Here is a 25,424-nt window from a genome sequence, read left to right on the forward strand (position 1 = left end):
CAAGCATGTGAGGATAAGTTGGAGTGTGTGTGTGACTGGATCAAAGCCACTAGCCAATGACTGGGTCATGCCAACAGATTCTTGGTTTCTAGCCTGGTACTTAACCACTAGATCAAACCAGCTCTTATCAATGTAAATAATAGCCTAATCCTATTATTCATAATTAGGAGTTGATGACTAATTTCCAGTGTCTGGTATTGAAGTAAAGGACCAGTGCTTTTATATAGAGAGAAAATAATAAATATGCTAAAATATACAGGAAAATAAATACATAAATATGTTACAATGTTGGTGCTTATTGCAGAAGCAAATCCTTTTAAAGGTTGTTGAATGCAATTTTGCTTGTCTTTTGTTTTTAAAAAAGAATGTTGTTAAACAGCTTTGCTTCAACTATCTCCCAGCTGGTCACTTGGATTCCCTTTCTCCCAACCACCCCACCACCCCAATCCATTGTGCCCACTATGTTTTTTTAACAAGATAAAATGTGTGATATTGGATAGTTTCCCCCCTACTAATTATTGAAAGCACACTTCTGAAAAAGCCATGGAGCACTAAAACAACTTTTTTGGCAATTCAAAGATTCATTGGTTTATTTTATTGCAGCATAATGTTTTACAGGCAACAGCTACTCCAAATGATTCATGAAATGGATTTATAAAGTGGTAAATATATACATATGGGTTGAGGAATACCAAAGAACAAACCATCAAAATGACAATTTAACAGTAATAAAAACACAGAATCTAATACATTATATAGTTGAAATTGTTGCATTAAAACACATATTTTACTGACACTGCAGGGAGGGGCCTGACACCAAATTCACAACCAGGCATGATTAGATGTTTACAATGACACATCACAGGAATGAATTCTTCAACATTATAAAATAGCCCCTGGAGATTAAACAAATCGAGTAACCTAAATTTTGGGCTTAGGCATAATTCTCCAGAATGCATGGCAACATTTCATAGATGGGCTAGTGTTATTCTGCATCAATATACCTCTCCCTATAATATATAATTCTATGTCAGTTCTGGTGTTATTAAGCTACTATTTGGGTATGGTTTAGATTATTTCTGTCTTCCTGTTAGACATCACTCATCCCATTTACTGAAATTGTTAATAGTGGTAAGAACATTGAAAATTGCACATTTACAGGTAATATTTATACCTTTTTATTTTTTAAAAAACAATACTTATTCTATTTTGCCTTCATGGAAACAGTATGTCATTTTTCTTTTTAAAAATCCTTAATTTTAAAGTTTTAATTAGAAGAATATAAAACAATTCAAGATTGAAATGGGTTATTCTGAACCTTATTAGAAGCATTCAGCCATTATTCTGGCAAAATGTTTCCAACTCAAAATGGAACCATTTAGAGATCAGAACTCTTCTGCAAACCGTTTTCTGCAGCTGTTTTCAATTTTGAGTATTGTAGAACATTTTAAGCTCAAAATATGTCAAATTCCATACCTTTGCACTCCACTGGTTTTAACCAGGAAACAATAAAAATCAGTAACCATATCCTGGGTTATCTTCTCAGTTTCATCTCAAAGTAACTTTCTTTTTCACTATAGACTTATTAGTCTGTCTAACCACTCTATGGACCCTTTTCTAAGCTCTGAATCGGTTAACAAAACTTTAAATTTCTTGCCTGTTATTCCCATCTCTTTGGCTTTATACTATCTCAAGCGCATGAATCCTCCTCTGTTCCTTCTTTCCACTTGCCTTCTCATACTACATGTCAGTCATCCCAGTCTTTTGCCTTCCTATCTCAAACACTCTGTCCTCTTTTCTCAGACCACTTTGACAAAATCAAACTCCTCTGACCTTCTTTAACTATACTTTAACTTCCTAACCTCTTTTAACTTTTCAACATTGTCAATCTTCTCTCAATTCTATTACTCACCTAAGCTTTGCTAGAGTCCATATTATTTGTATATAGTAACAGAGCAAAATCACTGATTTCCAGGGTGCAGAAATCAATGTAACATATTTCTATTAACAATTATGGTTTATGCATAAATTAAAATTCATGGAAATATATTGTAAGAGCTGTGTACCTGGTATAAGGCTTCTGATGGAAATCATTATGTGCTGGTACATGGATTTAACAATTTAATTATCAAAACAAGTTCTTTAATATCCTATGCAATTTCTACTAATTTACCCTGTATTAAAATGTAGTATGACATTATAAAAATTTATTTTTTAAAAAACTATCAAGTTGCATCAGATTTAAATATGCTAACAGTTGGCCTGTAAAGTATAATAAAACTTCCTAGGAACTGTATTCTGGAGAAAAATACCACAGTCATTTTCAAAATAATTATTTCATAAATTAGTTTTATTTTGTATTAAATGAGCACAAGTCATTACTGCTGTATTAACAGATATGCTTATTACATATCTATTGCTAAGGCTTTCAACACCACTTGAAACATGCAAATCGCCATTGAGACGAATCATTTTTCCAGTGCTTCTTATTTAATACATAACTGCAAAGCCATTATAAATTACTAAAGAGGTATTTGGTTAAAAAATAAAATAAATCATACGGTTAATACCATAATAATATTCCTGCTACAAGACAAGAATTTAAAAAGTATTCAATTCCTGTATTACCTGGAATTTTAACATTGCAGAGATTTAAATTGTTTTCATGGTAAAAAAATTTATTACTATTTGTAATATGATTAAATTATCTTGTGGTAACCAACAGTTTTTTTTCAAGATTGTACAACTGAAAATGGAACTAGATCCTACAATACTTCAATCAATAAAACTACTGACACAGAGCAATAGGTATTTGAAATTTCTAAACTCATTTGACATGGCAGTAAAAGAATTCTCAGAATAAGGCACTAAAAGAGCAACAACCAATAAAAATATTCTAACAATAATTTACATGTTAAACGGAGCATACATAGACATATGTGTATGCTTACTGTGATTCACACTTCAAATTGTTAAATGAAACATGTTATACAAATTATGGAACAATTATGAACCAAAGTACATTTCCAAACTTGGTTGTTTTAACAGTTACGGTACTTCTAACGCCACTTGAAAAACAATTCTGTATGGCTTGGCAATAATGCATAGATTACCTTAATTACTCATTTTCTCCTCCTTTACCAATATGTGAAATTAATATTTTGTAAAGCAAACTGTGTAATACTTTGAGCTATCACGAATGATTAGCATTAATAACAATACAGAAAAGGCACTGAAGTTCAAGTGATTACATAAGGCTTTGTTTTCAAGCAAATTTTGCTGCTTTAGCACAACTTCGAGTCTTCCATAAAAATTTCAGTTTCTCTCAGTTTGAGATACCTTCTTTCTATATTCAAGTCTGTGTGCTTATCCCAATATAAATACCCCTCTCATAGGGTAAATAGTTCTTTCATTCTCACTGATATGAGAAAAACTTACCACATTCCATTAAGATTGACAAGCATTTATTTATTTTTCACGAATTTCTAAAGGCAGCACTAATCCTAAGCTTTATTTGCTTTTACTTGCATTACATAGTAATTAATCTAATCTACCTTAAGGCAAACCCGCAATAAGATACCCTCAGCGAGCTTTTTATGCCAAAGCAAGGAGGAGTGAGTAACAGCAGTTTTAGCCCTGAAGCTTGTGAAAGTTGTATCGGAAAGAACAACCGGTCTGAACACTTCTATATGGTGAAAAAAAATCCACCATTTTCAGACTGCACCATGTCAGATCCATGAAGCTTCCATATGTTGTTAACTGGAATAAACAAAACAAACCAGAATTACAAATGTTTCTATCATTTCATATTACATTATAGATTTAAGAAAAAAATATTTTTACCTTTTAAACTAAAGCAATATTTGCAAAATATTCATGTTGGGAAAACCAAAGCCTCTTTATATTAATACATTTCCTTAATAGTTATGAGAGTTAGAGAGTTTGCATGATTTTGTGATTCCCTCAGTTCTTGTTGTTTTTAAAGTTATTAATAAATAATAGCTTCCCACCTGATAAAAGTATTGATAAAGAAGTGACATAGCATAGTAACTAAATTAAATTACCAAATATTTAAGATCAAGCCAATTTGGTCAACTTATAAATCAGGAAACCTATGAGTTCTAGGTCTGCCTTAGGCATGAAAGCTAGTTGGGTGACATTGCATCAAAGTCAATATCCCAATGGATGAAAACTAATCAAACTAAACAACTAATCCTTGGAACCAACTCTAAGGAGAAATTTTCTGATAGAACAATTAATCAGTGGAACAACTTGCAAGACGTTTGTGGGTGCTTCAACATTGGATATTTTTAAGAAGAGATTGGACAATCATTTGTCTGAAATGGTATAGTGTTTTCTGTTGGAGCAGGGGGTTGAACTAGAAAACCTCCAAGGTCCCTTCCAACTCTGTTATTCTCACCCCAACCGACCTCATAGGATTTTTTTGGGGGGGAGGGGAGTACCGCCTTGAGTTATTCACAAAAAATAATAAATATGGGATATAAATAATATTAACCTTTGAAACTTCCGTTCACAGGAACTTTTCAAAGGAGGAACAAACAGTTGTGCCAGATTTTTTATTATTTTTGCTTATTTGTATAAATAACAAAGCACCCTTTTAAATTCTGTTTCTAAAACATTTCATTGTGGTTATATTCTTCCAACTGGGTGGCACTTTTCAGTACAGAAATTTAAATATTAGTAATTGCCCCACTGAATTATTTGTGCCAAAGCAAGATCTGTCTATTTCTCAAATAGATGTTAAAGTATTTTCATTATTGTGGGCAGGTGTCCCTTCTTTCAATTTTCCATATTAAAATTACCAGAACCTACCAAAATTATCTTGTATAATCTTGACTCCTGTATACCATGGAAAGCTATTTACTTTTTAATGTTTAAATACGATTATTTTATACCTGAGTTTGTACTTCTGTTATAATATCAGGATTGATAAACAATTTAGAATAACAAAGGAAGGTTAACATTATTCTTGGCAAAATTGGGAAGAGAAAGGGGCAAGAAAGATTAAAATTATTTTCTTAAGAAAAATGAATAAATCCATCTCTAATGCAATATTTAAAATATTTATGGCTGGATGTATACTTCAGTTTTCAGACACAGATTTATTAGATTTTAAGTGCAAGAACATTGTACGAACTTTGAATAAAACTGGAAGGCCTGCCTCAATGAATTTGTATCCTAGTCTCTATTAACTGGAATATTTAAACAATTTTAAAAAAAAAGCAATATCTGAGTGGAAAAATACCTGAAAGTTCAGGTAAAATGCTTCAACTTTCTTGAGGAAAAAGAAACAAGTCCAACATTCAAATTACAAATGATATAATAATACTGACTTTTTCTTTTCTATCTACAAAAAATTGGCATAATCAAAATTACTTTGATCGACTTGGAATATTTTTTCAAACTCTATCTTACCCATGAAACGTATTTGATTGTAAGCAAAGCCCTTAGTATGTTGATCAGAATTAGAATGAACTTTTTGTAACGTTAGTTAAGGTTGTGGATATGTTTACCCATAAGATAGAGAAGCAGTAAAAAGTACTAAGAGAAATGTACTTTTCATAAGATAGGATTCCATCACCATGCCATGTTCTACATAGTAGAATTAAGATTGTTTTGAAGATACACATACTGTTCTGTTACAAACAGTATAAAAAAGAACAATATAACATAACAAAGATTTTGAGCAAGTGATATAAAAGGACCAAGGAAAGCAAAGGTAATAGATTTCTTTCAAAAAAACGCCAAGAGTCTAAGAAATACTAGGGTGAGATGGTTTTTTTTACTTTGAGGAAGTTCCTTTTTTGTTATTTGATGAAAGTAATTTTGCTTTCTTACTTTTGTTACTTGACACAAGTACCAGTGGGTTTAAAAGCAAGAGCTACTCACCAGTAACTTGAATTCTCTGAATGGGTAATGTCCCCCACAGATCCATATTCCTTTGACCTATTGAAATTTAGAAATTAACATTTCATGATAATTGCCATGTGCCCTGAATGCTAACTGTATGGTTTGTGAAAAAAGGAGAAGTGATCAGAATGTTGAAACAGAGTAAAATGGGAGATCAATCCAAAATATGAATGCATGAGGTGTAGGAAGCAAAAGCAGGAAGACAAACAGCAACAAATGAACAGTTTTGGCAAAGTGAAGAAAAAATCTCTCTTTTAAACTGGAGTTTTAGGTTTTGTAAATAATGCAAAAACAAGATATTTTAAAAGATCAAGATTTTAAAATGCCTAGGAATAATGAAATTCACAGATGAAAGAGCTAAGAATGTACATGAACTGTTCCCAAAGAATCTTGTTAGATTTGGTTAGTATTTTTTTTAGAAAAGTATAGACGATTTTATAGATATAGAGAGAAGTTACCTGCGGATGGGCTCCAGCATGAATTCAAAAGCTCAGAAGGCTAAATCTCTAGAGTTGGTGACCAACCCAGATTGGATCCTACGATTATCCTCATCTTTTCTACTACCTTCTTTTATTGGTATCATTATTAGGATTATTATTACTCTGTTGTTTTGCATGTACACTGAGCTTATGTACCGAGACAAATTCCTTGTTTGTCTAATCATACTTGGCCAAATAAGTTCTGTTCTTTTCTATCCCTATGCCTAGTAACAGGTGGGAAATGCTAAATTTTGCAAATTCTATTTTAAAAAATCAGAATTAAAAGTAGCAACAATGCTTTTAGTAAGGTAGAAAATATTTGGCTTAGTATTAGTTATTTCAGTTGTTTTATATCTAAAGAGAACACTCTTTTAAAATATCAGTGTAAGCATCTATGAATAGTCCTGCTCCCTGACAAAAAATAATAAACAGCAAAATCTACAGTATTAAATCTCAAGGATGTTACAGAAATTACAGTTAAAGAATGTTTAATTGAATACTGTATGCACTAATCTTACAACTAAATAATACTAAAGAAAATAAAAGCATTTGCGCTATAAGAAGGAAGTTGAGAAACTTAATCCTTAACACAACCTTCACAATGAAATCAATATAACTGCATGACTTCTGTGATTTCAGAATCAATATTATAAAAGTCATGATTGAATAAAAACTGCACAGTATGCAAATGAAGCAAAAGGAATGACGAAAGAGATGGAATAAAAGAGTCATAAATAAAAGACTTTTAAAAGATGGTATCTTTTGTTATTATAAAAGTGGAGATCATACTTCAAAGGAACTGTAAAGATTATGGGAAGAATAATTAGTAGCAGAGCAACTTTGATATTTAAGCTGGTAAATTGGCAGAGCAGGTCCCTAGACTTATGGTACTCTTGGTGTGAACTCAGAGGTATTTTGGGAATTCATGGTAGCCATGGACTTTAAGCAGGTCCAACACAGAAATGAAGCGAACTGAAGGTGGAGAATGCTAACATCAGTCTCTTGGTAGTCAGAGTGGTCTGATTGCCTTGGAACTCTCCACAACTGCTCCCCACCAGAAGAGGAATAACCTATGAGATTGTATTGTCCTAGGCATCTGCATTTTAGAGGGATGCACAGTTTGACTGAAGCTTTAGTCACTGCCTGGAATTAGAGGATGACAGTGGAATAAGAAAGTTACTCTCCCTGTTTGGGGATTTGGAGAGCCCCTTGGATTTCACAGGAAGTCTGAAATGACAAAAAAGATGCCTAGAGTCCCACTTGAGGAAGATGAAGAACAAATGTAATCAAAAGCAGGTAAAAACCTTTATTAAGGATTACCTTGTGCTATTAAGAACAGTAACAAAAATGATTCTTACACTCTTATCCTGACTGCAGTTAGCGGACTAGGTGACCCAGGGCCTCCTGAGATGAGAGGGGGGCAGGAAAACTTCAAAAAGAACTTCTGAGATTTATTCAAAGTATATGGTTCATAAAATTTACTCTGAACTAAACTCCAACTAGGCAGATCCTATGTGGCACAGTCTATCTTAGTTATATGAGTCAGTCTCCCTTATATATATAAGAGAGTGAGACCATTATTCTTAAGAAAGTGGACAGAGTTCTTGGGGCTATATATTCATGGCCTTCCTGACTAACCAAGGCCTCCTTGGAAATGTGGTTGGATGCATGTGGTGATAAAATATTTGGATGACAAGATAATCCAACCCGCATTCGGACCACCTCCTTCTCTAGAAGCAATTGCTGGATCCAATGGTACTAAAGGAAATTTATTTTGTCTCCAACCTATCCTTTCTAAAGGTGGTTGTTGAGAAGGTTGGCTGCAGCTTCAGAGGTCCTGCACAAAAAAGATTATCTGGAGACTTCTCAGTTGGGTTTTGGACCTGGGTATCATACCAATATAGTACTGATGACACTTACTGATGATTTATGGTAGGTTTGGGATGGGAATGGTACATCATGATCTTTATTGAACAACAATCTTTGCCATATACTATGTTATCGTTCTGGATAGGTTTAGAGGGTTTGGAATGAGAGTTATGATACTGTGGTAGTTTTCCTTCCTCCAAGGCCAATTCTTGTTGGTTGCAGGTAAGGAGAAATCCAGGCTTAAGCCCCTGCTTTCCATATGTCCTCAGAGGTCTATTCACTCCCACACCCATTTGACATCTATTTGGTAAAGTCATCCATAAGAATGAGGTTAAGTCTCATCAATGTGCTGATGATAATCTGCTATATGTCTCTACTTCTGGCCAATTAAATAACACAATCAAGATTTTCTGTCAGCGTATGGTTTTCTCTCAGGCTGTGAGACAACAGGGTTTAGTTTATCCATCAAGAGACTGAGTTTCTGTGAGTTTTAATATCCCCTAGAACTGGGAATTAGTTCTGGAAGGGGTTGCATCCTCAAGTACAGCAGGTGGCACTAATACTCAAGAGGGTCTTCATGTATCTTGTGCAGAAACTATGTTTATTCCTGGATCAGAAAGTCCTGCTCATGATTAATTATGCCTTGACATCTCCTGTTTGAACTACTGCAACATGCCCTACATGTGGTTTTCTTCAAAGACCACTCAGAAGCTACAAATAGTCCAGAATGTAGTCATTCAAGCAGTTACAAGTGAGACAACCAAATAATACCAGTGGTTCACAAGCTGCAGGGGTTTCTGAATGCAATTCAATCTGATTATCACCTATAAAGTCCTTAACGACACATGGCAGACTACTTGTGAAACTGTCTATTTCCAATTATTGCTGCCCATTCCACAAGATATGATAGAATGAGTATGTTCCAGGTTACTTCTATCAAAAAACATCCGTGATGGGACTTAGGATATGTGCCTTTTGTAGCATGTTTTTTGAGATTTTTATAAAGTTGTTTCAATTTGATGTTAACCAGGTACATCCAGGTTGTTCTGTATAAGAGACTTGGCCACACAAGATGGATGAGTGAGTGAATGAATGAATGAATGAATGAATGAGTGAATAAATAAACGAATAAGCTTATTTCAGTTCACATAATTCATGTATCAATGTAACAGCAACCATTATTTACTGTATAAATATAAATAATAATTTAAACCTTATAGAGGTAATCCGCAACTTATAACACTTCATTTAGTGACTATTCAAAATTACAACAGCACTGGAAAAAAGTGACTTATGACCATTTTTCACACTTACAATTGTTGCAACATCTCCTTGGTCATGTGATCAAAATTTGGCTGCTTGGCAACTGGTTCATACAGGTAAAACTCAAAAAAATAGAATATCGTGCAAAAGTTCATTTATTTCAGTAATGTAACTTAAAAGGTGAAACTAATATATGAGATAGACTCATTACATGCAAAGCAAGATAGTTCAAGCTGTGATTTGTCATAATTGTGATGATTATGGCTTACAGCTCATGAAAACCTCATATCAACAATCTCAGAAAATTAGAATATTACATGCAATCAATAAAACAAGGATTGTACATAGAACAATTTCTGACCCCTGGAAAGTATAAGCATGCATATGTACTCAGTACTTGGTTTGGGCCCCTTTTGCAGCAATTACTGCCTCAATGCAGCGTGGCATGGAAGCTATCAGCCTGTGGCACTGCTGAGGTGTTATGGAAGACCAGGATGCTTCAATAGCGGCCTTCAGTTCTTCTGCATTGTTCGGTCTCATGTCTCTCATCTTCCTTTTGGCAATGCCCCATAGATTCTCTATGGGTTTCAGGTCAGGCAGGTTTGCTGGCCAATCAAGCACAGTAATCCCACGGTCATTGAACCAGGTTTTGGTGCTTTTGGCAGTGTGGGCAGGTGCCAAGTCCTGCTGGAAAATGAAGTCAGCATCCCCATAAAGCTCATCTGCAGAAGGAAGCATGAAGTGCTTCAAAATCTCCTGATAGACAGCTGCATTGACCCTGGACTTAATGAAGCACAGTGGACCAACACCAGCAGATGACATGGCTCCCCAAATAAACTCAGACTGTGGAAACTTCACACTGGACTTCAAGCATCTTGCAGTGTGTGCCTCTCCATTCTTCCTCCATACTCTGGGTCCTTGGTTTCCAAATGAGACGCAAAAGTTGCTCTCATCAGAAAAGAGGACTTTGGACCACTGAGCAACAGACCTGGCCTGTTTTTCTTTAACCCAGGCAAGACGCTTCTGACATTGTTTGTTGTTCAGGAGCAGTTTGACAAGAGGAATACGACGTTTGAAGCCTATGTCCAGGATCCGTCTGTGTATGGTGGCTCTTGATACACTGACTCCAGCCTCAGTCCACTCCTTGTGAAAGTTCTCAACACTTTTGAATGGCCTTTTCCTGACAATCCTCTCCAGGCTGCAGTCATCCCTGCTGCTTGTGCACCTTTTCCTTCCACACTTTTCCCTTCCACATAACTTTCTATTAATGTGCTTTGATACAGCCCTTTGGGAACATCCAACTTCTTTTGCAATTACCTTTTGAGGCTTTCCCTCCTTATGGAGGGTGTCAATGATGGTTTTCTGCACAACTGTCAGGTCAGCAGTCTTTCCCATGATTGTGATTCCTACTGAACCAGACTGAGAGACCATTTAAAGGCTCAGGAACCCTTTGCAGGTGTTACGACTTAATTAGCTGATTAGAGTGGGACACTTTTGAGTCTAGAATATTGCACCTTTTCACAATATTCTAATTTTCTGAGATTGTGGATTTGGAGTTTTCATGAGCTGTAAGCCATAATCATCACAATTATGACAAATCAGGCTTGAACTATCTTCCTTTGCATGTAATGAGTCTATCTCATATATTTGTTTCACCTTTTAAGTTGCATAACTGAAATAAATGAACTTTTGCACGATATTCTAATTTTTCGAGTTTCACCTGTATTTGTGACAGTTGCAGTCTTCCCGAGTCCTGTGATCTCCTTTTGCGATCTTCTGACAAGCAAAGTCAATGGGAAGCCAGATTCACCTAATGATTGTCACTAACTTAATAACTGCAGTGAGTCACCTAATAATTGTGCCAAGAAAGGTTGTAAAATGGGACAAAATTCACTTAGCAACGCTTAGCAACAGAAAGTTTGGACTCAATTGTGGTTGTAAGTCGAAAACTACCTGTATTACATGTATGATTGAAAGCATACTATAATAAGATTGGGTTTGTATACTGTACATTGCTTGTACAGGCATTATTTATTTTAATATGAATTCTTAAATAACTGAGAATTGCACCCCCAAGCTATAAGCTATAATTTACAAATCATGACGTCTGGTTTCACATGAAAACCCAAAAGACTGTGTATACCCATATAGGCTTTTAATTTATCTTTAGCAAAACATTTACAGAAGAAACATTTCATGTAATTAGTTTTATAATATTTCCTGTTACTGACCATGACTTTATATCAATGTGACAATGTTCAAATATATTGATAATACTGATAGATATTTTTGTATTAAAATCTATTTATAATTGGTTTTGTTAGGAAAAAGATTAAAATGCGTGTCTGTTCATATCTCACCTAGCTTTTGCAGAAGTATTTTTAACTTTTCTGAATGACTGATTCGCTGTAGATCTCGTGGAAAGAGTCCTCGGTGAAGCACGAACAAAACTAGATGGTGGTGTTTTGGGGAGCTTCTTTATTAAATGAGAAACCCATTTCTTCTGATCTTCCTGACAGGATGCCAAGAGCAACATGTCTCTTGCTGAAGTTACGTCGTAACTTACTGTTGGGAACAAAACGAACAGAGCCAAACTGTTTTGAGAAAAAAGAATATATAGCCCACTTTTCTTGCAAGTTAAATTAATTATCATCACTATCTGATTTTCCTTCCAATGAGAGCCTGTAGTGATGCACAAAAATAGCATTTAAAATACATAGAATATAAAAAATAAAAGAGCTTACTGACTTTCATTAACAGTCTGGTGCTGAGTCATAAAAACCTAAGATTCATCTAAGAAGCTTACCTACTAGGTATTGTTATAAGAAAGCATATGAGATCACTTATAGTAAAATCAAGATCTCAATTTTTGCACAGCATCTTAGAGTTCATCCTGATAGTTAAATGATCAGACAATAGAGCAAGTTATAATCTTTAAATATTTGGGTGTAGTTTTTCCAAGTCATCAAATGCAAAGATCAGCAACAGCAATACAATCATTTCACTATTCCAGATGGGCACAGCATTTTCTCAAAATGCTAAAGTTATATTTGGTTAAAGTTTATGTGAAACTTTTGTTAGAGGGTCATTGGAACCATATGACTCCTCTGTCCCTTTGGAAACAGACCAGTTTAATTCCTAAGGAATATTGGGCAGATAGTTATCTAATGGGATAAAAAACACAGAAGTTCCTCTCATTAAAGTGAAGCAGACATATGGATATGTATTACTGTCCACTAGCTAAAATGTGTTTTTAGAAGGTCTTGATTCTCTAATTATGATGGATTTGATTGTGATTGAGACAATAATGAACAGACTATCCTTGCAAAAAACCTGCAACAGAATCTATTTTCAAAAAATATTTTGATGATGGACCAAAACAAGTTTTTTCAACTGTGTAGCTGTAGTTTTACATTTATATTTTGTTTCATTTGAAACATAGACTATTTAGTTTACTCTGCCATCCTAATGAACTACCTAACTAAAAATCAGAATAGTACACTGGAGTGTTGAAGGTAAACAGAAAAGGGTTGGATCCAAACAAACAGCACACTGTACCAAATGCTTGCTCAAAAACATAAATCCATCTGAACTCAATTAGATTTATATAAACATACATACATATAAACATACATACATATATACATACATACATACATACACACAAACACATACACTGGATTCCAGCCAAATTAATCAGGATTTAGGTCAACAATTTCTGAAAGAACTTCATGTATGCATACACTACATTGAAACTGTTAGAAACAAATTGGACAATAGTTAAAAACAATCACATCATGCCATACCTTTACATGGTGCTATTAATTCTTCTTTTTTATCCAAGTGATCTTTGTGGCATTTAACATGGCATCGCCGACATTCAACTGCAGGGGGTGGCTTAAATACATGCCATAGAGGCTTGGCACAAGCCTCACAATTGGCTGGAAAATGGTATAAAGTTGGTACAAATTCATGCCCTTTATGATGCAGAAAATTTGTCTTCTCTGCTGGCTGTACTGATTCTACTTCCAAGTCTTTTCTACACTCTCCCTCATTTGCATATAAGATCTGAGTAAAGCAAAATAAAACAAAAAAATGTAAAGATTTGTGTCCCTGGGTATATAAATACACATTAACTGAATGAACAAACTGTATAAGTTAACTAATATTTAAAAACAAATACGCAAACGCTTTACCTGAAATATTTTGGGTATTTCTTCAGTTTCTGCTCTATAAACATCACCCTGTGTAACTGGTCTAACGTGGAACAATTTACTAAAATGAAATTACATAGTGTTAATAATCATTCTCCGTACAAGGCAAATTTATCATCTAGTTTAACAATATAACATTGACTGTTTTATGTTAATATCCCATATTCACAGGTGATATTCCTTACAACAATAGGTGATGCCCATGCCAACATAGTATTCATAAATTTAAAAAATGCATAACTATTAAAATACCAGAAAAAGAACACCAATGAAGTTTTTATAGTGATGAATGTAAACATCTTTATGTAATCTATACTCTCAAACAATGCATACAGATACATATAATACGTATTATAACTGCAGTGGCCCACCATATTGCACTAAAGTAAAATATACAGCTGAAGTTTTTAATTTTAGAAGATTTTTACAAAATCTAGACTATTAAAAAATGAACACAATTTTGAATTCTTTTAATCAACTTAAAACAAAAGAATTCCAATGATAATGATCAATCTGATTTTGGCAACAGATAGAGTGGATATTGGATAAAATCCATTTGATGACATGTCTACAATGTCAATATAATTTCTGTAACAACCATAGTTAAATTTTAATCATAAATTCTACATTGTATTAGTTCTATATTTCTGCACCTCACAATTACAAGTTTATGAACATTAAATATTTATCATAGTGTGTATACACACACACATACACCCTTAAATACTTACATGTATTTATACTTATTTATCTTTCTTATTGTTCAGAAAATACTACAAGAATATTCTTCATCTTCTAAAAACACTATTTCTCCTTAGGCAATATAAACCCTGACCAAAATCTATCCACATGGTCCCTAAGCGCTGATTCAATTTGTTTGCAAAACCAAAAATAAACCAAAAAAGTATAAATTACAAGATTGTTACTATGTGGAAATAAATATAATATAGAATCCAAAAAAAGGTTAAGAGAGAATGTTTAGAGGAAATATTTGGAAAATTATTAGGAAGAAGGGTAACCAAAATTAATTACACTTCAACAATCACCTACAGTCAAAACCAAAATTATTTCACTTATATTTCAAATTGATATTAGGTAAACGTACTCTATATCCAATACCATAGATGGATTAGATTGTTCTTTATCCTGTTCATCATTATAGAATAGAATCTTCCTGCTGCTGACCACAACATACTGGTGGGGAAAAAGGAAACGAAAAGACACTATCAGTGCCTATGTTATGCTTGCTCGTGGTAAAAGTCATATAAAGCAAATCAATTTTTCTGGGCAAACATAAGGTGTGAGGTCTAGTAATATGAGCATCCATAAAAACGTAAACTAACCACCTGTATATTATAATGAAAGACAAATACAAATATAATATAAAATGATTTAGTCATATTACACTTTCGGTAACACTTTAAATACATTAGTATCAAAATATTTTCATATCTGGGTTAAATAATTTCAGGTTCTGCACAGTATGATAAATATAAATTATAAAAATATTTAAATATAAACTGTAGATAAAATTATTTTAACAGTAGACAAGATTTCATATAATAATTTCTCCTGGTTTTCTTTACTGCAACTGTAACATTTCATATCTGAATTTGAATGTATTAATTCCCATTGTAAACACACATTTTTCTTTATCTGTACTCTAATTCAAGTCAAAATCAGTCTTTGATTTGGCTTATGAAAGGCAAGTCAATGCATACCTGCTTCTTCCACCCATAACGTTTAATATTCCCTTTGTTTGGTATTGAAAGCCAGCCCTCTATTCTTGATTCTGTATAAAAACCAATATATACTGGTTAACATTTTATTTGTAGAGAATTCCAAAGAAAAGAATTGCTTTCATGCAGCCATTAGCAATGATCAAACAGACTAATAAAATAGCAACAAGTAAGCTTAGCTAAAGAAGAACAAGGATTGAAGCTTTTTTCATGCCTAGTCACAAATTCATTTACCATGGCACCATTGCAAAACCTGCAAAGAGGTTATAACTTACATCCAACACTTTCAATTGGTATGTTTTAACTTAGTTGACAGGATCTCAATGGCCAACTGTTTCAGCACAAAGGTGTTTTACAAAAACTATATTCCTAATTTCATAATAGAGTGGGAGCAATTAAATATTTTGCATAAATATATAGTAATTGAAAGCCACAATGAAAGTGCAAAAGAGCAAGCAAGTCCCCATTTGTCCCATTACTCACAGAAGTTAAGAACAGAAGAGAAATAAATAAGGAATGTAGAGAGAATCAGCTAGATATAAAGAATAAGAAAAAAGCAATTTATTCAATTTTAAATGACAGAGAATGATAAAATGAAAGAACAAGTTTATGATGTGAAGCTTAATTTAAAATTAAGTATTAGCTGATGAAATTCTCGATTCTCACATTAAAAAAAATCAAAATATATAATACATCCAAATTCAAGTTACTTATTTTGAACTAAGGACTCTCTGATATGAAGGTGATAAGCTGCATACGAAAAATAATTATTAGTGTATGTTTTTGTCCAAAATAGTGATGTAAACATAAAAATTCACATATCCTTGTGATGATAAAATCTATTTTTGTTTACCATTCAAATGTATAAAATATAAATAGAGAAAAAGAAAAACATCTATGTATTGTATCTTATCTAAACAGAATAGTATTTTTGGTCTAACATAATGGAGAATTACAAATAGTTACTCTCTTACCTGTAACACTTCCGTCTGTTTCATCAGCCTGAAGGCTGGCAACACTAGTAGAGTCCATGCCCAGCTGCAAGTCTAAAATTTTACTACGCAATTGTTCTATATCACTCTCTTTACTGTCCAGCTGCATCTGAAGTTCATTCCTGTATGTGGACTCTTCCGCAAGTTGCTGTATTCAACAGAAGTAAAATGTAAGAATGGTAAACCATTCTTCCAATACTTATATGAATTCAACTGGTAATTAATAGTAATTACCAGTAATTAATAGTAAAGTCAATATTAATAAACATTTTTTCACTTATATCACTTTCATGGAGAACTGTAGAGCACATTGTTTAAGGTTATTCTTCTCCCTGCTGGGAAATAGGTGGGAAAATGAACTTCTAGGCCACTGAAAGAAGTTTGCATAGTATCTGAATATCATCAGATATTGGTTTACTAAGCCCAGTCAACAGAGATTATACAAATTAACCGCAATGTTTGAACAAACTGGTTTTTATACATTTTTTAAATCTCAAATATAACTTGGGCTTTAAAAAGTATATGATCAGTGAATCTATTTGATAATTATGTTAAAAAGTCTTACCGCTTGCATTTCATTAAGCTCCTTTTGATATTTTTTTACCATCTGATTAAATTTCTCCTTTTCCTGGTTAAGTTCCAACTGCAACTTTCGGTTTTCCTTCTCTTTTTTCTTGAAATCTTGCATATTTACTTTCTTCCTATCTAGTTTAAAGTCTTTTCGATTCATAATCTCAGCCAATTTGTTGACAGCCTATTGCATATTGAATAGGAGAAAATCAAAGTAGACACATTAAAACAAACTTTGGAAAGTAAGCACAGATTTCTATCTAGATAATAAATATCAATGAATATTATTTTTCTATCTGAATATTTTATGAAGAACATTCTCAGCTTAGTCTATTAAAGAGACAATAGATCATTAATAGCTTTATTTTCAGTTAATTAACATCTTTTCTTGGAAGCCATTTCACCATTTACTTAGTAAAACAACTTCAAATGTTACATTTCACAACATAAAATTAGTTACTAAACAAATATAGATTTCACATCCATCTGCAATACATTTATAGGTCTAAGTGAGTTCTATTCTAACTCATATGAATAACCATTAGCTACCTAAGGAAGCACTTTTTGTACATGTGTCTTTTGAGTCAGTATTCACTCCTGAAGAATACTAGGCAAGTCTCATAAGTTTTCTTGGCAACATTTTTAGAAGTAGTTTGCCATTGCCTTCTTCCTAGAGATGAAAATAATTGGACCAAAATCACTTAGTTGGCTCTTTACCTAAAACATAACTAGAATAAATGATCTTTCAATTTTTAGCCTGGTGTGTTAACTACAACAACAAATTGGCTCTTGTGGAAGCATTAGTGTCTCTAAATGTTTGTCATCTAAATATTCATAAATGTAGTAATCTGCCTTTATTACATCAGACCATTGAACTATCTAGGATACCATTGACTATCAACAGTGTTTCGCAGTTTTATTTGATGTAAAGAAACCATATGTATTACTACTCAGAAAACAATATATCTGTATGAAAGACAACTCATTACTGATCTAATTACTGTCACAATTTCTATACAGGTATTTTAATTATTAATGAGAATAATGGCAAATGCTTATGAGAAGGCTGTATATACATTACAAGGCAAAGCTCATTTTCTGACATCACAATTAAAAGAAATATGGTACAGGCTCCCTAAGGCTGACCAATATATATTTTTTCTGTTATTATATGAATTAAAATTCAGAAAAACAAAATTCTTTATGAAGAACTAAAGCACTATATTTTAGCAGATGTATGCTTAGTCACTTATGCCCTGGTCATCTCTTGTTTTGATTCCTGAAATCCATTCTGCTTGGAGCTACTCTTGAAGAATATTTGGAAGCTACAATTGATTCAGAATTTGGCAGCATGAACTGTTTTGGAGGTCTAATGTAATAACAGTGTTACATGAGATGCACTGGTTGTCAGTCTGCTTCCAGGTCCAATTCAAGGTGTTGATGGCATGGGTCCATGTTACCTGAGGAGCCGTCTGGCTCCAATGGGATTAGCCTGTCCCACTCATTCTGGCAGAAGATGCCTGTTGCATATTCCATCAGCCAAGGCTAGCAGAGTCCAGCAGAAAAGCCTGTTCTATTATGGTCCTACGTTCTGTGACTGGAGGCGACATTCGCCCCTACTCTTTTGGCCTTCCGGAAGGGCCTTAAAACCTGGCTGGTTACTTAGGGTCCCAATAGAGGTGCACTAGGTTGGCAATAGTTGTCAGTAATGATAAGAGAATGTCTCACTCCCACTCTGCATGAATCCCTAAGGTTTTTTTGTTAGCTTATGTTTAACTCTTGCAATTTTAAATAGTTTTTATATTTGCAATTTGTTTTTATATTTATTGTAAGTTACCCAGAGTCACTTTGGATAGCATGATGGTCTGCATATAAATTTATTAATAAATGAATGTATAATCTAAAATAGCTGTCCTTTAAAAAACACATCTCCATCAACCTACCGAAATACACTCACCTGTGTTTTAAGTGTCCTTTCATTGCTCAAGTTTTTTTCATACTGTGTTTTAATTATGTTGAATTCCTCTTCTTTTTTCAATATATACTCTTGTTGAAAAAAATTAAGAATATGTGGGATTTTATTGCATCAGTATTACAAGTACTTTCTCTCTTTTGTTAAATCTTAATTTAATAGAAACAGAACAGGGTCCTGCCCCACATATTCAGTCCAGAATTATTCAGGATAGGAAGTGCTTAGCTTTTGAATAGGCAGGCTTGGTTGATTTATTAAGCGAATTCCTAATATAATTTTTGACTCACTGTTTTTTGTGAACCTAGCAACCGTAATGGTAATGTGTTTTGTTTTGTACAATACATAAAACATAAAAATGATATTTAAAGCAAATGAACTACAGTTAAGTCTAGACTATGTAGTTATTACTTGCAATTCATAAAAAAAATTAGAATCACTTTCTTTGCTAATTAAGATCTGTATATCAACTGACACAATGTCCAAACTGATAAGTTTAAGTTACTGCCATTCTTGGTTTTCAAAAATTAGGTATAAAGTGCATGTGCATGCAATGTGACAAACAATGGAAAAATAAAACAGATCATACAGTACTTAAATCTGAGAGAAATTTATTGTTCCCATTATTAAATAAATATAGGATGACTGTCTAAGTTGGTGGTTCTCAACTGTGGGTCGGGATCCCCTTGGGTGTCGAATGACCCGTTCACAGGGGTTGTCGAAGACCATCGAAAAACACATATTTTTGATGGTCTTAGGAACCGAGACACCAATTTTATGGTTGGGGGTCACCACAACATGAGGAACTGTATTAAAGGGTCACGGCATTGGGAAGGTTGAGAACCACTGGTCTAAGTCATTACAGATAGTCCTCAGCTTACAACTAGTTGACCAAATTTATGGCGGCCATGGAATGGTTACTGTACAGCCCAATGCAGCATTCTGCAGTCATGTGACTGCTACTCATAATGGTGCTTGCAAATGAATAGGCTCGTTTAACGACAATGTTGTTTGTTTAACAACTGCTACTAAAAGGCCAGCAGATTACTTCTGATTAAGGGTGCCTCAACTTACATCTATAACAACTTATGACTGATTTACAGTCCCAATTACAGTCAGAAGTCAAGGACTACCTGTATATTATTGACTCTTAAATTCTGTTTCTGTTTATAAGAAGCTTTATTTCATTTTCTATTAAAATAAAGGAATCAAAACCATGAGAAATTAATACAACAAAACAAAGAAAAGTGGAAATAATGAGAGAAGAAAAATAAAAATTATGAGGATTTGTTTTTAAAAGGGCTATCTCAACCATTTGTAATACCCCTCTAAACTCACCACTCAAAGTGTGAAGGTGCAAAATCTTAAAAATGGTTAGTGAAACTGTTTCAAGAATATTCCTATGTTGATTTGAGCATATGGATGGATGTGAAGATGACACCCATTTCAAATAAACACCAGATGATTTTGCATAATTCTAATGTTTAATGCAAGCCATTCAGCAAGTTAATGAGGCGTCCACTTTAACTTCTCCCCCAGATTATATAACATGAGAGTCCATCCCATTAAGAAGTATTGCCTGAATCACTAGGTACTTTCTGAAAGAAATTTTAAAATGCTGATGAATTTCTTCCCTAAAATGTTATTTTTACCTAAAAAATTAAACAAGACCCCCTATAGCTTTTCTCATACATTCTGACAATCACTCATATATGTACGCCAACAGTTCATTGTGTTCTCATGTTATCTCACATTTTTCCTAATTTACAAAGACTGAATCTTGTCTTCTTGAGTATACCTACAATCACACTTAAAATCTCTGAATTAGTTCAATAATATTTTCAACTTTTGGCCAAATCCCCCCTCCCATATCTATAAAGCAATATCTATAGAATACCAAACCATATTCTGCTGCTGCAATGTTGAAAGACCATTTCTCTTACTGTATAAGATAGTATTAAAAGGTATTGGCCTTCTTCCAAACAATGTAATTGAAAATATGAAATACCTTCTTCAAGTTTTTTAATATTTCCATTTAGGTCAGAATTCTCCTTTGTTAGAAAGGCCACATCTTTGGTTAATGTATTATTTGTTTCTTCAAGCTAAAGGAAAATAAAACAATAACATCAGCTGCATTTGACTAATTGTTGAAAAAAAGAAATAGAAATTTTGTAAAAGTATACTGCTTCTATTATGGAATTGAAGAATGAATTGACACAACTATATGGCTAATGGCAATTCATCTTTCCATAACTTATTTTTAAATTTGATCTAGTTTAAACATATATTTTACCCATGTGGATATTAGCAAAAATATATTAATACAAATACTAAGTTTAAGACAACATTATGCATTAGCACGGTCAAACTGATGTGATATAAGTCCAAGAAGAACATCAAAGAAACAATTGGTTTACCAATAGGATAAAATGGCAATATAGTGATAAGGAAAGGGGGGAAATTAAATTATTTAATTCCTATTTGCACCTGTTGAAAATAGTAATCCAAGTTGCTGGAAACTTCACTGGAGAAGCAAAACAGAAATCTAAGTCAAAATAGGGAAGAATAGGTGAAAGAACAAATAGCTGCTTAGATGATTTGAATCTTTGGATTTAATCTGTCAAAAACTGGCAGATTTTACTCAGTACCACTGACTGTAATCTTTGAGAACTGTTAAGAGTACAAGGTATGTGCCAAAAGATTGGAAAAAAGCTGATAACATCTGGATGACTCCTACCCTGATCTTGTTCAGGAACCTATTAAAAGCCTGGCCATTCTCTCAGGTTTTGCGATTAGATGATAGTTGAACCTCTTTTGGGTGGGAGGTTTTTTTTTGGCTGATGTGTTTTTTTTCAGACCACTCATGATCTCTTTTTGGTCATTTGTTTTTGTTTTTTCTTTTATTTGTAAGCTGTCCATGATTTCTTATTTTGTAGTCAGGACGCCTCTAAACTTTATGTATTATGAATGCACCAATAAATTTCTATCAACTTAAAAAAGAAAAAAAGGAAAACCCCACAAGCTCCTGGATCAATCATGTTGAAATCGCAACTGGGAAAATTCTAGAAAAGATCAGTTTGCAAGCCCTTAGAAAAGTCATTGTGGGTTTATTAAAAATAGGACATGAAAACATGTTTTTCTTTTGACAAAGTGCATAGATTAACAGATCAAAGGAAAGCTATAGATGTAGTACACTCATACTTCACTAAGGATTTGATCACGTTTACTACAGCTGCTTAATGAAACAAAACAATGTGGGATGGATGACGCCACTAGCTATGGATTGGCAGCTAGCTGAAAAACCATACCCAGTTATGGTCTTGTTAGGAATATAATTGTGATTGGCAATATATATCACATAACAATGCTGTACCTGTTTCTTTAAATCATGCTGTAAATGTGATTGGCTCCTGTTTCCTCAGTCGACCATAAGATGGAGCCAGAATCACTGTTAGATGCTGATCTGCTCTGAGGGTTTTGGAAGCTGGCTGTTAGAAGTGCCGTATAGTGATCAGCGAGGGGTATTGTAAGTTTATGTACGGACTGTTTGTATTATTATGGACTGTGTTATTTGGATTATCCCTTAACTGAAAGACGTTGATGACTGACTGTCTTATCCGTGTATGACTTGGACTGTTTGATGTACTCTGATACATCTATTTCCACGAAAGTAAAAACCTTTTTAAACTGCAGTGTCTCTGTATGCTGGTTTGTGTGTTCTCCAACACAACTCTCACAACGCTTCTTAAATGGTTGTATGTCAGTATGAGGAAGTGATCTAGTAGACTATTCAGATTCAACATTCTTCAAGGAAAGCACAAGCTAACTGTTTAAAGTCAGATTTTGTTTCAACCAGAGCTAACTGTGTACACAGTTTCTCACAAGTCATAACTACTTGTTAAACATTACCCTGGGAAATAGTACAATGTATTGTAATACTCAGCTTGGGAGACAATTTCTTACTTAGCTATGAACTCACTAATAGTTTACAAATTCTGCTAAGCCATTATTCATGATTTGTAGAGCAAAACAGAGTGCTCTTCAACATTTTCATAAGTGACACAGATAAGGGGACCAAACAGATACTCATCAATTTTGCAGATTACAGAAAGCTTGGTGGTGAGAAAATAGGATTGAGGTAGAAAATGATAGACTTGTACACTGGCCCTTATTTAACAAAGAACAATTTAGTTGTGAGAAATGTAAACTTATGCACTTCAAGCAGGGAAAACAAGATGCATAGGTGCATTATTGGCTATACCTTCTATCTCAGCACCAGTATTGTGTGAAGGATCCAAATGCTCTGACAGCCTACTGATTAATCATGAACAAGCAATGTGCTACAGCTATCTCAAGTGCTAATGGATCTAAGGCAGTATCAACAGAGATACAGTGTCCAGTTCATGGGAAGTGAGAGTTCCACTCTATGTTGCATTGGTCAGACTGCACCTGGGTATTGTGTCCAGTTCTGGTTGCCAAAATACAAGAAGTATACTGAGGATAGAGGGGCAGGACAAAGATGGAACCCTGAAGATAACATTCTACGAAAAATGTGATAAACGAACTGAGTATGTTGGGCTTTAAAAGAACTATTAAGCAGTAGAATACTCTGCTTTCTGTAGCTAAGACTTCATCACTGGAAGTTTTCAAACAATCAGTGGATGTATATAAGGTGGTATGAGGATTCTTGCCCTGAGCAGGGAGTTGGCTGGAAGATCTCCAAAATCTTTTCTAAACTATAATCCTGTAATTCCCAATACAAAAAAATGTTTCATATTTCATTAAAGGAAACCTCATCCTTCTTTAACTACCAATTTTAAAGGAGGAAAATCTAGAAAAAAAAAGATTTTGGGGCTCAATTGCCACTCAATTTTGGGCTCAATTGTGGTCATAAGTTTTCTTTCTTTGTTTGTTTCTTTCATCTCTCTCTCGCACTTTCTTTTTTTTCTTTTCTTTTTTCATTTTTTCTGCCTTTCTTTCTCTTTCTCCCTCTTTCTGTTTCTCTGTGTGTCTGTCTGTCTGTCTCTCTCTGTGTGTGTAGCTCTTTGTCTCTCTCACCCTCCCCCCTCTCTGTCTCTCTCTGTCATTCTTTCTGTGTGTCTGTCTGTCTGTCTCTGTATCTCTGTCTCTCTCTCCTCCATCTGTCACTCTGTATGTGTGTGTCTGTCTGTCTCTCACTCTCCCTCCCTCCCTCCCCCTCTCTCTGTGTGTTTCTCTCTCCTCCCTTCCTCTCTGTCTGTCACTCTGTGTGTACATGTGTGTGTGTGTGTGTGTCTGTCTGTCTGTCACTCACTCAATCACTCACTCTGTGTGTGTGTGTGTGTGTGTGTCTCTCTGTGTCTCTGTCTGTCTGTCCCTCTCTCCGTCCTTCTTTTTAAGCAGGCAGCTATCAGAGAGAAGAAGGCAGCGTGGCTTGTGCAGCCGAAGATCACCTGCTTAAAGATCGCCTGCTTAAAGATCGCCTGCTTAAAAAGAAGCCTCGTCCTTCTTTTTAAGCAGGCAGCTATGAGAGAGAAGAAGGCAGCGCGGCTTTTGCAGCCGAAGATCACCTGCTTAAAGATCGCCTGCTTAAAAAGAAGCCTCATCCTTCTTTTTAAGCAGGCAGCGCCGCGCTGCCTTCTTCTCTCTGATAGCTGCAAAAAAACGCCATGGACTTGCGAGTGAGTGACAGGGGCGGGGCTTCCGGGTTCATTGAACAACCAGCAGAAACCCACCACTGCCCAGGTGGCTACATTCGGCCTATAAGACGCACCCAGATTTTCACCCTCTTTTTTGGAGTAAAAAAGTGTGTCTTATAGGGCGAAAAATACGGTATGTGTATGCAACCATCACACTATTAAAGGTTTGTAAGAAAAACAAGCATGCCTCATAGTCACCTTTCAGATGTAGTCAGATTACTAAAGATACAATAGATTTCTTTCTCACAATATAATAAATTGACTTCATGATACAAAAATATAAATATACCTTACCCGACTGACAATGTTGTCCTTATCAGCAATCTCTAGTCTACTTCGTGATGCTGCTTTCTTACTCTCTTGTGTTAGTTCAAAATACTGTTCTTCAAGGAGAGCTCGGGCTAATTGTTCAGATTCAGCTTTTGTTTCAGCCAGATCTAACTGTGTAACAACAGCTTCTCTGCAACAGAAAATTATTTTTAAAAAATACTAATTGTGTAAAATACTACACTGCTCTTTTAGAAATAATGCAATGTAGTTGCTCAACTTAGGATGCAAGTTCTATCAGGGCATCAGATTTGTTTTAGACATATTTGTGAACTATCCATCATGATAGTTATGCTATAAGCCATAATGAGATTGTTTGACTCAGATTGATAAGGTGTGAGCCCAGCATTGTTTAACTCAGGGCCAGTGACTTGTGCATTATACACACTACTA

General features: G+C 34.3%; 1 protein-coding gene across 2 annotated transcripts in view; it reads right to left on the reverse strand.

Annotated features, from left to right (window-relative positions):
* Window positions 1-561: 561 nt before the first annotated feature.
* Window positions 562-25,424, reverse strand: part of ROCK1 (Rho associated coiled-coil containing protein kinase 1) — a 101,738-nt gene continuing 76,875 nt past the window's right edge. The window contains exons 23-34 of one of the 2 annotated variants that reach the window (XM_081952977.1): window positions 24,999-25,164; window positions 21,035-21,128; window positions 19,015-19,103; window positions 17,053-17,241; window positions 16,470-16,635; window positions 15,478-15,548; window positions 14,862-14,950; window positions 13,739-13,817; window positions 13,349-13,610; window positions 11,903-12,107; window positions 5,911-5,967; window positions 562-3,759 (exon numbers count right to left, since the gene is read on the reverse strand). In XM_081952977.1, coding sequence (XP_081809103.1) covers window positions 3,756-3,759; window positions 5,911-5,967; window positions 11,903-12,107; window positions 13,349-13,610; window positions 13,739-13,817; window positions 14,862-14,950; window positions 15,478-15,548; window positions 16,470-16,635; window positions 17,053-17,241; window positions 19,015-19,103; window positions 21,035-21,128; window positions 24,999-25,164 — 1,471 coding nt within the window. In that variant the 3' untranslated portion in view covers window positions 562-3,755. The remainder of the gene's footprint in view (window positions 3,760-5,910; window positions 5,968-11,902; window positions 12,108-13,348; window positions 13,611-13,738; window positions 13,818-14,861; window positions 14,951-15,477; window positions 15,549-16,469; window positions 16,636-17,052; window positions 17,242-19,014; window positions 19,104-21,034; window positions 21,129-24,998; window positions 25,165-25,424) is intronic. The other variant, XM_081952978.1, reaches the window with a different exon arrangement.

This window comes from Natrix helvetica (genome assembly GCF_964273705.1).
Source record: "Natrix helvetica genome assembly, chromosome: 4".
NCBI classification, from domain to species: domain Eukaryota; kingdom Metazoa; phylum Chordata; class Lepidosauria; order Squamata; family Natricidae; genus Natrix; species Natrix helvetica.